Raw genomic sequence first — 13,334 nt, 5'->3', positions numbered from 1 at the left:
ATTATGGACGTTTGCGAGTTGAACCTGTGCCTCGTGAGGCTATCGATTCGGGATTGAGTTGTGAATGCCTTGACTTAAGTCTCGATTACCTACTGTAGGTACTCAGCCTGCGTCAGCCTTGTTACCCAGGTACTTTACAGGGGTGCCAGCCCCCAAAGGCCTGCCCCTCTTAACCGCAGCCCACTTGTACTAGTAGACATCACTAACGACGTCAGTGTTGGACGATTGGGGAAAATGGCTGCTCCCGGATGCATGCAAGATTTCTTGCGTAAACATGTGAATGATGACTACGAACCAAGCTAAGTACATGCATGTCGAACGAACATACCATACGGTGCTCGTCGCTCCTTGACTTTCTTCACAGCCCGGGTACAGTTCTCTCTGCCCCGCCGTGACGTCCCTGGCCCTCCGATCTAATTCATAATCTGGCGGCGCGCGCAGCAGTGACCTCAGTCCAGCGCAGGGCCAACAACAGGGTGTCCTAGCAAGAGAGAGTGTGACATTATGACCACACCGCGTTGCTTCATCGTCCGCCATGGCGAGACCGAATGGTCACTCTCGGGCAAGCACACGGGCACAAGTGACATTCCGCTCACCAAGAACGGCGAGAAACGAGTGCGGGCGACGGGACGAGCACTGATCGGGGATGATAGGTTGATCGTGCCTAAACAGTTGGTACATATGTACGTCTCTCCCAGTCTCGAAGCCGTGGACAGAATCTCAATACACGATCTTCGGCTTGGTCCTCTCACCGTCGTCAAGTATGAGTACTAATAGGTGGTTGTCAATAGCTACGTTTCCCCACGACACCGCGCCCAACGCACCCTCGAGCTCCTCAACCTGGGCTTCCCCGAGCCCTACCCGTGGCAGACAGACAAGGTCAGCACACAAGGCGATCCGCCACGCAAGACGACCGCCAGAGTAACAATCGACCCGCGGATCGCGGAGTGGGACTACGGCGACTACGAGGGCATTACGAGCGCCGAAATAAAAAATATGCGTGAGGAGAAGGGTTTGGGAAAATGGGATATCTGGCGCGATGGGTGTCCCGGTGGCGAGAGTCCCGAGGATGTGATCAAGCGGTTGGACAGTTTGATCAAAGATATCCGCGACAACTATCACGCCTCTATCATTGGAAAGCCCAAGGACCCTGATTGCACAGGGGATGTTATGGTCGTGGCCCACGGGCATATACTCAGGGCTTTTGCCATTCGGTGGATCGGACGACCCTTGACCGAGACGTCGTTTATCATGGAGGCCGGTGGTGTGGGAACTTTGAGTTATGAACATCACAGTATCCATGAGCCTGCCATCCTGTTGGGCGGTGGATTCGTGGTCGGCGAGGATAAAGAAGAAATTGAACGGGAAGAACAAAAGGAGAAGAAAGAGTCACAGGGCCACTCATGATATGTGTTGCTACTCTGACAGATAGCTATGCTTGCAGCCAGAGCAAGACTAGCTGGATAATATACTCCTGAACAAGACTCCATGTCAGCTCTCCAACAACTCTTCGGTCTCAAATGTGCTTCACCATCCTCCTGCCGGTCCTGGCGGACCTGCCGTATTACCTTCGCTCCATGATGGCGGATCAGGTCGATCGCCATAGCCTTCCTCCAATGGTGGACTCAAGTCAGGAACGCCGTAGCCACCTTTCGGTGGTGAAAGCGGTCGAGGGCCTGCTCCCATCACTGAGGGGGGGCGAGGGCCTGCACCCGTGATCTGTGTCTGACCTCCTCCTACAGTACCTGCGCCATGGAAAGCGATACCTGCTGCAGGGGCGCTTGTAACAGTCATCGGCTTAGTCCAGTCACCACCCTGATAGGCAGAGCCTGAGGGCCAAACTTGCGCCGACCCTGGCGGATTGTTCTTGCTGGTGTTCTTTGGACTGATCGTCGAACTTCGTACCGATTTTGGCTGTTCGCTGCCTTTCCTGGATGTTGTATTGGGTTGAAAGCTGGGCTGTTGTGACCCCTTGTTGCCGCCTTCTTGTTGTCCGTCCCATCCTTGTCCATTGTTTTTGGTATTCGCATTATCGTCTTGCCATCCTGCAGCTTCAGTAGTCCATGCTTGATCGTTGGCCGTGGTCGTATTCTGCTGATTATTGCTTCTCTCATTCGTCCAGTCGGCTGCACCTTTGCTCCAATCATTATTGCCTTGATTAGCGGATCCATTGCCTGGATTCTGACCACTTGATGGATTCGATACTCGAATTCCCAGACCAGGGTTGGCCGCGTTCCGAGCTGGTGGCAGCTTGTATTTGAGAAACTCAAACTCAGGCGGAGCTACTGGGACTGGCTCAAATGTATGGCTTGAAGCTGCCGTGGATGTCTTTGGCGGAGGGTCGGGTATCGTTCCTCCTAATGCACCTTTCGCCCTCAGCACCAATTGAATCAGCTCCTCCTTGTCCAGGTTAGCCAGCTCGTTCACGTCTTCGTTGCCTGTGGGTTCGACGTCGACTTCAATACCAGTTTCGTTCTTGATCTGCTCTTTAGTGCGATATTTGAACACAAATCTCGCATAAGGCTCGTCTAGATTGTCAATGTACTCCGGAATGCATCGCTTCTTGGTGTAGATGTATCCTTTTCCTGGTTGGACCTGTTTTGAAGTACCCTTTGCTTGTGCAACAGCCTGTGGGATATCATATCTGGGCTCCTCTTCGGCATCAGCAGGGATCCTGCTTTCGGCAAATACCTTCGAGGTGTAGTAGGCCCCATAAGGACCGTACAATGCTCGTGTGCTAGGGCCGTTCACAGCAAGAGTGGGAGCCGTAGTGGGAGGATTGTTATTCTGGGTGTCGCCCCAGTTCCCGCCCGACGCGTTGCCACCGGCGTTGTTGTTCTGGTCGGTGCCCCAACCTCCGCCGGCCTGGTTGTTGGTGTCATTGTTGGCTGTATTATTGTTCCAGCCTGCGTCAACTTGACCAGTGTTGCTGCCACTATTCTGCCAGTCCCCATCATTTGCTTGATTATGGGCATTCTGATCCCAGCCACTGTCAGCCGCAGCGCCCTTATCCCAGTCGTTTCCATTGTTCGACTTATCGTTGTTGTTGTTCTCCCAGCTGGCATTGTTATCATCGTTCTTTCTCCAATCGTCGTTGCCCGCTGATGTGTCATTGCGGTTGGTACCACCAGCAGCAGCATTGTCTTGCCATCCATTCCCAGAATTGTTGTTATCTCCCCATCCAGTGCCGGTCGTTGCGCCTTTTGGAGGATCTGCAGGCTCAGTGTGCTGGCCGTTTTCAGGTTGGTGGTTCCAGTTAGGTTGGGAAGCGTCTGATTGCCGAGAAGGCTCGGTGTTTGGTTGGCCTTGACCAGGAGGTGCAAGGCCAGATGTTACACCATTCTGAGCAATCTGGTGACCAGCAGGCGCTTGCGTGTGGAATAGAGGTGCATTCGTCTGGAGCGGATAGACAGGTACATGGCCAGGAAAGGGCGGCGGGACTGAATACGCAACTGGTGGAACCCAGACAGGGACTGCAGGATGACCTGTAAACTGCTGGATCACAGGTGCACCGGCAGTTGGAGCAGCATGTGGATGTGCAGCAACAGGCTGGAAGGCATTCACGGGTGGTTGTTTGGGCATCGTTCCGCCATTTTGAGGAGCCGGCCTGCTTGCAAAGGTGGGAGGTGTAGCAATCGGTCCGGGGCGGTACCTCTCGTATTCTTGATGTCTTCCAGGGTGGTCACTGTAATCTCTTGCCCCAACATTGTATTCGTAGCGTCGATCGTCATGGTACGGATAGTCACTGTATGGATCAGTCGCTCTAAGGTTTCCTGCTTGAGCATAACCGCGCTCTGATGGATGCCCACGATAGGCATCACCACCTTGCCAGCCTGGCTCCTCATATCCCCGTGCTCTGGGCCCATATGCGGACTGTGAAGCACTATAATGTGGATCCCTTCTGTCGCCATAATCAAAGTGAACGCGTCGCTCTTGCCGAGGGGGCCCATACTCGATCGGCGGACGTGTAAATGGAAGTGGTGATGGTTGATAATGGCGCGGTGGTGGAGGCGAGGCACCGCGGAAAGCTGGCCGATAGGTATACGTCGGGTGAAATGACTCTTGCGGACGATATGGGTCAGGTTGGTTCCATCGAGAATAGCCATCGGCGGGCGCATCGCCGTTGGGGCCATGAGAAGAAGGTGGTTGGTCGAAGGCGCCATCGAAGAGTCCAGCCAACCCACCAAAGGGGTCGCCTTCAGGTTCAGCTCGACTTTCGACGACTTTACTGGACTTGTTGTCTTCGAGGTTATCCTCAGCATCACCTCCAAGGCAATCACTATCTTCTCCAGAAGACGTGGTCGACATCGCAACCTCATTTGGGTTGGCGCTTCGGCAACGAAGAATGAGGACCTCGATAGTTCCTAACTCATCAAAATGACTCTGGCTGACTCCTTCCGGCAGTTGAGATACGATGTTGTAATCATCGAAACGCCACTCTCGTCCCATGTATGTTCCATCTCCTAATGGCTTCTCTTTCTGCCGTACAGTGAAGTCGATCTCGGTTCTGTTTTTTGGTTGGTCTTTCTGAGGGGGTCGTAGATTGCATCGGTTACGGTTGCACTGGTAGTTTCCATCGATGAAGATGATCATAGCCAGACCCTCGAAGATGAATCTGCGGGATGTAAGACGAACGGTGAACGCCTGGGGATGATTAGGGATAGCGATGAAGGTCTCGACAAGTCCATCTCCATATATGGTGCCATATTCAGGAAATGGAGAGCCCGTATCAGCCCACTCAACGTGGCAGACCAAATCTTTCAAGGTCGGCATATCGTCAACGGGTTTTGAACGGAGGCAACTGAAGACCACGTAGTGTGCAGGGGGATGAACTGAGCTGAAAAGGAATTCCGATGAAGATGAAGAAAGATGATGGGAAAGGATATGTACAGGTATGGAATTGTTGAGTGTGATACTGTCGTTGGCAAACGCGTAAAACATCAACAAACAGATGAAGTGAATAGGGAATGGCAAGATGCAACGCAGTCGAGACAGCAGAACATTCTCAGCTTCACTGCATCTACTTGTGGTCGTTCATCAACGCTGTCGCCATTAGCATCCTACCAGTCACTGTTAAACAGGCATTCTGGGTCTAACAACAGTGGCATCTTATACTCGAAGGACCGAGAATCGAGAGATGCTGGCTTCAGTTTGGTAATGCCTCTTTTCAAGAACCTGTGGCCTCACACAACTTCGAGGTTGAGGCTCGCAGGTGTACAGTGCTTGCGCGACACATCCGGCCTCCATAGGTCCAGTAGACGAGAAATACAAAAGCATGAATCATGCAACACTGAGGGCCAGGGGATTGTGGATGACACGGTATGAACTCATCTTGGTTTGATCCAAGAGATCTTTTCACTCAGACCGATAATCTATCCTGATTGATATCCCAAGTTGAATCTACGCTGTACAGGGTGTGGGAGGCTGAAAAGAGTAAAGGGGCACCAATAATCAGGGGTCTAGGCCGTCATCTGCGTCGGGACACTCACACCTGCACCTTCTGGCGCATTGGTGCATGCTTCGAGATTCCTCCCACCTGTCAAACAATTTCCCTTGTGCGTCCCTATATCTTCTAATAAACAAACCCTCTCGACCACTTCTGCGCATCAATCCTGCCACGATGACCGCCACAAAGGCTCAATCTCAAAAGATCTTTGAGAAATTAAAATCCAAGCAAGCCAACAAGGTACGCGTTCCGAGACTCCTCAACAGAACGGCCACCTAGCGCGAAGCCGCACGTATGTTCAGCCTGCTCACGATCCCTGCAGATTTGTTTCGATTGCGGTCAGAAGAACCCGACATGGTCCTCCGTGCCATTTGGTGTCTATCTATGCCTTGATTGCTCCTCCAACCATCGAAACCTCGGTGTCCATATCTCCTTTGTCAGATCGACGAACTTGGACGGTACGAAAACAAACATCCCCAGGAAGGGACAGCGTACTGACCAGAGTAGTGTGGCAATGGGCTCAATTACGGACGATGAAAGTTGGCGGAAATGAGTCGGCCACGAAGTTCTTCCAATCCAACGGCGGCAGTGCTGCCCTCGCAAGCAAAGATGCCAAGGTCAAATATACTTCCAATGCTGCGAACAAGTACAAAGAAGAGCTCAAGCGCAGAGCAGCAAGGGATGCTGAAGAGTATGTGACCCTCTACTTTCCATCACGGACGGAATGCTGATGAAGTGGCAGTTATCCGGAGGAAGTTGTGGTCACGGACGAAGCCCTTGCTACGCCTGCCGACGGCGCATCAACACCTGCAGAGCCAGCCGACGACTTCTTTTCTTCATGGGACAAGCCCACCATCAAGCGACCGAGCAATCCTCCATCGCGCAGTGGAACTCCACCCGTGGTCTCGCGTAGCGGCTCTCCTTTCCTCTCCGCTGGTAATGCCAACGGCTCCGCGGCACGTCCAAAGTCGCCTTCTCCGCTCGCGGGCGCTGCCAACGACGCAGAAAACGCCCTCCCAGCTCCTACTGCCATCCGCACGACTTCCTCCTCCGCCATCCGCAAAGGACCCTCCGCTGTGGGAGCCGGCGCCAAGCGTACCAATGTGCTCGGCGCAAAGAAGACACAAAAGCTGGGTGCGAAGAAGGTTGTAGGCGAAGAGATTGACTTTGAAGCCGCGGAAAAGGCCGCAAAGGCCGAAGCAGAGAGGATAGAGAAACTCGGCTACGATCCTGAGGCCGAGAAGGCGCAAGAGCTGGCGAAGAACAGGTCAACGAGTTTGACTTCAACGGCAAAAGAGGCTCCGGCGCCTATAGCCACGTCAAAGGCTGGGGGCTATGGTTCTAGCACGACCCATGTTCGCAGCCCAAGCGAAGTGGAAAGACTCGGTATGGGTATGGGCAGGTTGGGCTTTGGACAGACCGCGTCAAGCAAATCCGCTTCTTCCGCTCCAGCACCAAAGAAATTGGGCTTTGGAAGCGTTGGAGCCAGCAAAGCTCCTGTGGAAGGTAAATATGCACATCCCCTGCATTATGGGAGTCCATCTAACGTGATCACTAGACGATTCCGAACAATATGCTCGCCAAAAGTTCGGCGTGCAGAAGGGTATCTCATCGGACGAGTTCTTCGGTCGCGCCTCTTTCGACCCGTCCGCACAGGCCGAAGCCAAAACACGCCTTCAAGGCTTCGAAGGTGCCACCAGCATCTCCTCGAACGCTTACTTTGGCCGACCTGAAGATGACGTGACAGGTCTAGAGAATGGTGAATACGGAGACATTGAGACGGCCGCGAAGGACTTTGTCCGGAGGATGGGGTTGACGGCCGGTGACGATCTCGAGAACCTGATCAATGTCGCCGGCGATGGTGGGAGGAAATTGAGAGGTGCTGTCGCGCGGTACTTGAACAGTTAGGCCATGACAATGAGTCGCAAGGGGTATGATTGCAGTAGATGCGAAATGTTTTCACTAAGCAACGTTTTCGAGACCATGCAGCGAAGTTGAGAGGATAGAATAATGATGTTCATATGGCAATGCCTCTTTCTTAGTGGTCACGAAGCAGAAGTAGAGGGGATACATAGCAGGATTCAGGCTGACTTACGAATGTACTCAACTGGTCGAGCCGAATGGGGGCAATGAGATGATTTTCCAACGATGCCACAAGTATGGCATCTTGACAACTTGTGGACTCCTAACGACGTGTTGAAGAGTTAGCTTACGGACAGTCTGATGCATGTCATCTTACTTAACGGTGTAGCCGAGGATACGTGCTCCTAGACGTGTTCAAGATGACTACAACAAGGAGACGGACTTCGAGGTTATTTGTAAACTCTTAATTCATTGTATCGTAGTATCACCTATCGTGTGAACTCAACTAAAAACACACAATTCCACCACAAAGTTGTTCTCGCGCAGGTCTCTAGTAGGCGGCGCGCAGCAAAGATCAAGAGGAGTGTGTGGAACAGTCCAGCTCGAGCATTTCTGCTCAATGACTGTGCTCGTAATACAGCTGTCTCCTGGGCTTTGCCAGACCAACGTACAAGAAACCAAGCGCAAGAAAAAGAAGCTAATTGATGTTCCTCATCCATTAAAGATAGTCCTAGTACTTCCCAATGGGGGTACTGTTTCGTAGAGTAAGATTGAACGCCATAGGGTCGTGCCAATCAATCTGTGTCTGGTCATCAAGGTCGTGATGAAATGAGTGGCTGAGTCTTCCAAGAGTACTCGATGGAATGGTAGAAAAGCACTGCCCTGTGCCATCCCTCACAAAATCATGCTCTTGCGTTTCTCAGCGCTACTGAGAACCAAAAGTGGTGTGTTGCGTCTTACTGGTTGCTCAACTTCGACGATAGGACCTCCAATGGCGTTGCCCTCGTCGCTGCTCAGGCTCTTAGCACTGAGGGCTCCGACACTATCGACCGAAGAACGTTCCCTAGACCTCTCCTTGATTTCCGACCCAATTGCACCACTAGCAGCGGCCCTTAGACTTCCGAGGCTTGGTTTGCTTGAGAGGCTGGTGCTACCTGCAAGGACAGAGTCACCGTCGGAGGAGACAGAAAAGTTGAATTCATTCTCGCTACCAGGTGTACCAGCTCCAGAGCCAGACTGACGGCCATCGCTGCGGCGTTCTCTGCCAGCACGCACCAAGTCGTGCACAGCTCGGCGGCGTTGACGAGTGGCAAAGTTTTTACTGCCTTCATGCTTGGAGGTAGGCTTTTCCTGGAGCTCTTGCAGAAGTGGTGGACCTTTGGGTTGTCTGAGTGGGTGTTCTCCAGCTCTTGCTTGCCCAGGGCCAAAAGTTCCGGTCATGGGAGTCTGAGGAAATCCAGCAGACCTCAAGGCGGAACCTTTGGTCCACTCTCCCGTTGTCTTGATATTGACAGATGATGCATTCTTGCGGTGTCCACGTCGGAATGCATTAGCCGATGGGGGAGGAAGAGGTTCAACCTCTTGTTGAGGGCTAGGGGTCGACTTGGGCGGGGTTCGAGAACGGGACTCATTTGAAGCATACGGCGACTCGGTGAATTGACGTTGAGTACCCACCGTTGCAGGCGGAGGGGACATTGAGGAGTTGCGCCGACCAGCTGCTTGCTCCTGTTGCTGATGGAGGGCCTTGTCGACCACAAAGCTGGACTGACCCGTCATAGGATTGTAGACAGCGAAAACACCTGGACTGCCTGGCACAGGCTGCACAACCGGTTGCAAACCCTGCTGGAACTGCTGATTGTAGATGCTCATATTTGAACTCATGGGAGACTGGAACTGCTGGCCAGCATTGTTCATCATCGAGCCATTCATGTTCAAACCACCCAATTGCTGAGCAGCCATGCTGACGCTGAGCAGCTGTTGCTGGAGTGCTCGTTGCTGTTGAGCAAGATAGTTGTTGGTGGCTATCAGTTCATCGTACAGATTCTGATCCATATTGTCTGTTGCGTCGACAAAGTCTAGAGTGGGAGGAGCAAGAACTTGTTCATGAAGAGAGTATCCTTGCTGGTAACCACCATGGTAAGAGGCTCTCTTGTTTGGAAAGTACGTGCCAGTGGCAGTTTGAGGGGCGGGACTGCCGTATTGGGTCGAGGCGTACCTGCTGCCTTCGAGCCCTTGCCCATGAGTGGCAGGAGGAACAGTGGCAGACTTCGGAGCCGTACGAAGACCAGCCAACAGATGACCGCGACTGGTGCGGGGGGTCGACCCGATGTTGGCCTGTTGAGTTTCGTCAATGGTTGAGATCTTGGGAGGAGGGGCCACGCTGAGCCGCTTGATGTGAGACCCTTTTCCACGAGATGCGAAACCAGGGCCAGAAACGCCGATCGAGTTATTGAAAGGGACTTGGTAAGTCATTTGAGCAACACCGCCAGCGTCGAAGCTCATTTTTTGCTAGTAGTAGGTGGATATAATATGCAGACCGTTGACTGGATGTGGTTGTCAATGCGGGAAGCCCGGACCAAGTTATGGACTCGTCAAGAAAAGAATATCCGTGCGCCGCGACGCGATGATTTGAACACAAGAGAAGGGTAAAGGAGCTTTTGGCTTCGTGATTAAGGTATTATCGCGAGGTGCTGTGTAAATAAGTTGATTTTGGAGGTAGGGAGGCAGTGGTGTAGCGATCGTGGTCTAGTGACGTCGAGGTGCGACAGCAAGAAATGCCTGCCTGGGAACAGGTCAGTGAAAGAGACTCGACGCCGCGGTCGTGCAAAGACATACCAAGGGTTCAGCCAGCTGTGGCAGAGAAAGCACAGAAAAGGATGGTTGCTGACAGTCGAAGCCACAGGGGCAGATAGCGGGAATATACAATAACGGTCGTTTTAGTCTGGGAGCAGAATAAAAGTAGGTGTGGAAGAATGAAAGTGGTTGTGATATTGCGCGGCAATGATCGAGTCTTTTTCTTCAAGAGGATAGACGATTAGGAGTGTATGTTGTGGCCGTATGTCTTCTGAGGACGTCGTGTACAGAAGGTTTTTGCTGGCCAGACCTGAAGCAAAAGAGCTTTGGGTATTCTGGATCGAGGTCGGAAACGATTAGGGTGAAACCGCAGGATGGGTGGTAAGGAAAGTCGGGAGATAGCAAGCTTCGCCAGGGATGAGGTCGACGAGGTCGGTGTCGAGAAATCGACCGTGGGAAAGCAAGCTATCAAAGAGCTTTGCAAGAGAAGAGACCAAAGAGCAGGAGGAGGGTGTGATGATGAGAAAAAGAGAGACGAATGGTGAAATGGGATTTGACGATGGATGGATGGAGGGGGGAAACACGACCGACTGGACACGAAAGAAGAGAGGAGAGAAAACTGACGCGGGAAGAAGTGTGAAGACAGTCGACAGGACAGGACAGGCCAGTGACCCTACCCAGAGGAGATGAGTGACCGCGTGAGATTCTCCTTTCATTGGCCTGGGCCATGCCCTCTGGGGCATCTTAGGGACAATTAGGCTCGTCGATAGGCACGGAGCCCCCTTTAGCGGCGTCTTGGCTTTCAAACAGGCGCCCGCCTCAACCACTCGAGTGGCTTCCCACCCGCTACGAAAAAGATTCTTTGCTGGCAACTTCACAAGTAGATCTAAAGTGACAGCACTGCAGCAGACGATCATCCCCTCCTTGCCGACGAAAGAGTTGCTGTCAGCAGCAAAAGGAGTCCAGAAGACTTGGATGCACGGTACGAGTAGCCCAAAGAATCAATACTTTGCCGCCACACCATGGGGACTTTGCGACTGCTGTGTGGTGGTAACGAGCTACTATTAATACCTATGCATAGGTACAAAATAACACCAGGTACACTGTTTTGATTTGCCCACAGCTCCCATTCCTTCGAATACGCTTACAGTAAGGCTTCGATTCCCATGAGGTCGATCCCTATCAGAACCAGTGTTTCAACCTCGTTATCAGGGGTCTGCGTCCACCATTCCCCTGAGATGTGCAGTTCCATATCACTGCTTAATCTGGACAGGAGTGCCTTATGATTTCATGATAGCACAGATAGAACCCCCACTTGATGGTTGTCATGCCTGGAATGACAGCCAGTCTAACGGTTAAGGACATGAACCGTTTCCTCCCCTGCCGAAAGCCTCTCGTACGAGTACTTGCCGACCCAGATTCATCTGCAGCCTTGCCCACAACGCCCAGGAGTAATTAAACCATGCTTAATTTCATCCATTTTCAAGCTTTTATGGAGCCTAGGAGCCCTTTCGGCTTTCTGTCTCGTGGCAGCCAGCCAGCCAAGCTCATCAGCCGCATTAAACGAAGTCTGACCGTTTTGGAGATTGCCTCGTGTGCTGTAGATCTGGAATTCAGACTTTGATCGTTCAGGGATAACGCGACTCATGGTGGGCAATTTATTATTCCCAGAGATGAAAACCCTGACGACATTATTGCACGCGAACGCGTCGAAGACGAATCCCGGCAAAACGGATGGAGGGGACAATTGTATCTCTATCTCACACTCTCGATTGCGAGAGTCAGCTATTAGTTGAAAACTCTCGGCCATACTGTACAAGCTGGTCGTTGTATATAATGGTACATTTTCCTGACCTTTTTCACCATTGCTATGCCAAAAGCCGACAATCAAAGACGACCCATCTCATGATTTGGTGATACACACATACTGTGTAGAGTGTTTAGAGTGTTTTGTCTTCGGTGTCACGATTGACCACTCCAGTCTGTCCACGGGCGTCATGAGCCGCTGCTGGGAGGACTTCCGTTGTCGGAGTGGCAGCTTTGTCCACGGATTTGTCCTGGGGTTCTGAGATAGGTTTCGATTTCTGGCCCTCAGTTATGTTCTCTCGCTCGGGCGACAACGTCTCATCATCGTGCACCTTTACTTTTGCTTCTTCCTGGGGCGGCTTGCTACTCGCGACATGCTGAGTTTCGGTCTTGCCCTGAACCTGCTTTTCTTGAGGTCTTGCGGGCTTTTCTTCTGACTTCGGAGCTGGTTTCTTGGACGATTTCGAGGGTCGAGACGTGGCTGGCTCTGGTTCCTCTAATAATCTGTGCTGCGGTGCTGATTGTTGCTGGTCTGCCGCTTTTCTCTCTGCAATCTGACCGACTAGCTCCTGTCTCTCTGCCTCCAATTCGGCGTCAAGCTCCGCGTCGTCCTCCAACTCGCCCTTGTAAACTTCCGGATGTCGTTGGAAACATTGTTGCATGCCCTGGAATTTATCGATACAGTCCATGCCCTTGGGCTCCTCATTGGAGAACACGAAACACGAGAATGCCTCCCTGAACTCCGTCCCACAGGGCCCATGGGCCATTCCACCAAGACAAGGGCAGTCCCAATTTATTTCGCCGGTTTCTGGGTTGAAGGCGCCTTCACTGGCCGCCTCTTCTTCGAGCTCTTGAGGAGATGCAGCATGTTCATGTGACTCTTGCTGGGCAGATACTGAGGTAGAAGCGTTCTCAGAGGATACTGTTTCCGCAGCCGATTTCAGCACCGAGGTGTTTCTTTCTGCTTGTCGCGCCCGGCGCGAAGTCAGTTCTTCCAAAGAGGTGGTTTCGACGGAGTCATCGAGGGCTTCGAGGTTGGGATTCAGTAGGTCTAACGCAGCGTGTTAGCATGACTTGGTCAAATGCAAAGTTCATCCATTCTGGAAAATCCAACATACTGTGCTGCGGTTGCTCCGCAAAGACAGGACTGGTGTTGTAGTAGTAAATGCCGGCAATGGCAACACCCCATCTTAGAGCACTGCTCTTCCAACTCCGTCGTGCATTGACACGCGATGTGCTAGCAAACCGTTTCCCAGCTGTCGTCCGCGCTGGTGCAAACGAGGATTGTGCCGCGGAGCGCAATACTGTCGTGGCGGCCGGTCGGAACATGGTGTATAAAGTCACTTTCTGGGTATGTCAAGGTCGCGGAGGGTGCAGAGGCATGCTAGGTCGACCACAGAATGCAAAATCTTCCTTGTAAGACTTG

At 52.3% G+C, this 13,334-nt stretch overlaps 5 protein-coding genes across 5 annotated transcripts; 2 read left to right on the top strand and 3 right to left on the bottom strand.

The window, feature by feature from the left end:
* Window positions 1-86: 86 nt before the first annotated feature.
* Window positions 87-1,467, top strand: EDD37DRAFT_350420 (phosphoglycerate mutase). The gene is made up of 3 exons (XM_062811766.1): window positions 87-94; window positions 216-683; window positions 792-1,467. The coding sequence occupies exons 2-3, from the start codon at window positions 505-507 to the stop codon at window positions 1,405-1,407; spliced, it is 795 nt and encodes a 264-aa protein (XP_062672387.1). The 5' UTR covers window positions 87-94; window positions 216-504; the 3' UTR covers window positions 1,408-1,467.
* Window positions 1,415-5,255, bottom strand: EDD37DRAFT_350711 (uncharacterized protein). The gene is made up of 2 exons (XM_062811767.1): window positions 5,098-5,255; window positions 1,415-5,043 (listed from the first exon to the last, which is right to left on the bottom strand). The coding sequence occupies exon 2, from the start codon at window positions 4,939-4,941 to the stop codon at window positions 1,528-1,530; it is 3,414 nt and encodes a 1,137-aa protein (XP_062672386.1). The 5' UTR covers window positions 4,942-5,043; window positions 5,098-5,255; the 3' UTR covers window positions 1,415-1,527.
* A 262-nt stretch (window positions 5,256-5,517) lies between these two features.
* Window positions 5,518-7,624, top strand: EDD37DRAFT_627410 (uncharacterized protein). Its single transcript, XM_062816367.1, has 5 exons — window positions 5,518-5,686; window positions 5,769-5,904; window positions 5,954-6,137; window positions 6,189-6,952; window positions 7,005-7,624. Exons 1-5 carry the CDS (start codon window positions 5,621-5,623, stop codon window positions 7,352-7,354), a joined length of 1,500 nt encoding a protein of 499 aa, XP_062672385.1. The 5' UTR covers window positions 5,518-5,620; the 3' UTR covers window positions 7,355-7,624.
* Window positions 7,625-8,115: 491 nt separating this feature from the next.
* Window positions 8,116-10,163, bottom strand: EDD37DRAFT_350326 (uncharacterized protein). Its single transcript, XM_062811765.1, has 2 exons — window positions 10,145-10,163; window positions 8,116-10,087 (listed from the first exon to the last, which is right to left on the bottom strand). Exon 2 carries the CDS (start codon window positions 9,809-9,811, stop codon window positions 8,204-8,206), a length of 1,608 nt encoding a protein of 535 aa, XP_062672384.1. The 5' UTR covers window positions 9,812-10,087; window positions 10,145-10,163; the 3' UTR covers window positions 8,116-8,203.
* A 1,879-nt stretch (window positions 10,164-12,042) lies between these two features.
* EDD37DRAFT_648919 (chromosome transmission fidelity protein 18) lies at window positions 12,043-13,237 on the bottom strand (the record flags this gene model as incomplete). The annotated part of the gene is made up of 2 exons (XM_062818079.1): window positions 12,043-12,959; window positions 13,027-13,237. 2 exons carry the CDS (start codon window positions 13,235-13,237, stop codon window positions 12,043-12,045), a joined length of 1,128 nt encoding a protein of 375 aa, XP_062672383.1.
* Window positions 13,238-13,334: the final 97 nt, after the last annotated feature.

This window comes from Exophiala viscosa (assembly GCF_022695815.1).
Source record: "Exophiala viscosa unplaced genomic scaffold EDD37scaffold_3, whole genome shotgun sequence".
Lineage (NCBI taxonomy): Eukaryota > Fungi > Ascomycota > Eurotiomycetes > Chaetothyriales > Herpotrichiellaceae > Exophiala > Exophiala viscosa.
This window is presented reverse-complemented; position numbering and strand designations above follow the sequence as displayed.

Excerpts from the sequence above, each read along its gene's own strand:
- EDD37DRAFT_350420 (XM_062811766.1), top strand. The coding sequence starts at position 505 with ATGACCACACCGCGTTGCTTCATCGTCCGCCATGGCGAGACCGAATGG. Across the intron at positions 684-791 it reads CCTAAACAGTTGGTACATAT|CTACGTTTCCCCACGACACC; the intron begins GTACGTCTCTCC and ends GGTTGTCAATAG.
- EDD37DRAFT_350711 (XM_062811767.1), bottom strand. The coding sequence starts at position 4,941 with ATGTTTTACGCGTTTGCCAACGACAGTATCACACTCAACAATTCCATA.
- EDD37DRAFT_627410 (XM_062816367.1), top strand. The coding sequence starts at position 5,621 with ATGACCGCCACAAAGGCTCAATCTCAAAAGATCTTTGAGAAATTAAAA. Across the intron at positions 5,905-5,953 it reads CAGATCGACGAACTTGGACG|TGTGGCAATGGGCTCAATTA; the intron begins GTACGAAAACAA and ends TGACCAGAGTAG. Across the intron at positions 6,953-7,004 it reads CAGCAAAGCTCCTGTGGAAG|ACGATTCCGAACAATATGCT; the intron begins GTAAATATGCAC and ends CGTGATCACTAG.
- EDD37DRAFT_350326 (XM_062811765.1), bottom strand. The coding sequence starts at position 9,811 with ATGAGCTTCGACGCTGGCGGTGTTGCTCAAATGACTTACCAAGTCCCT.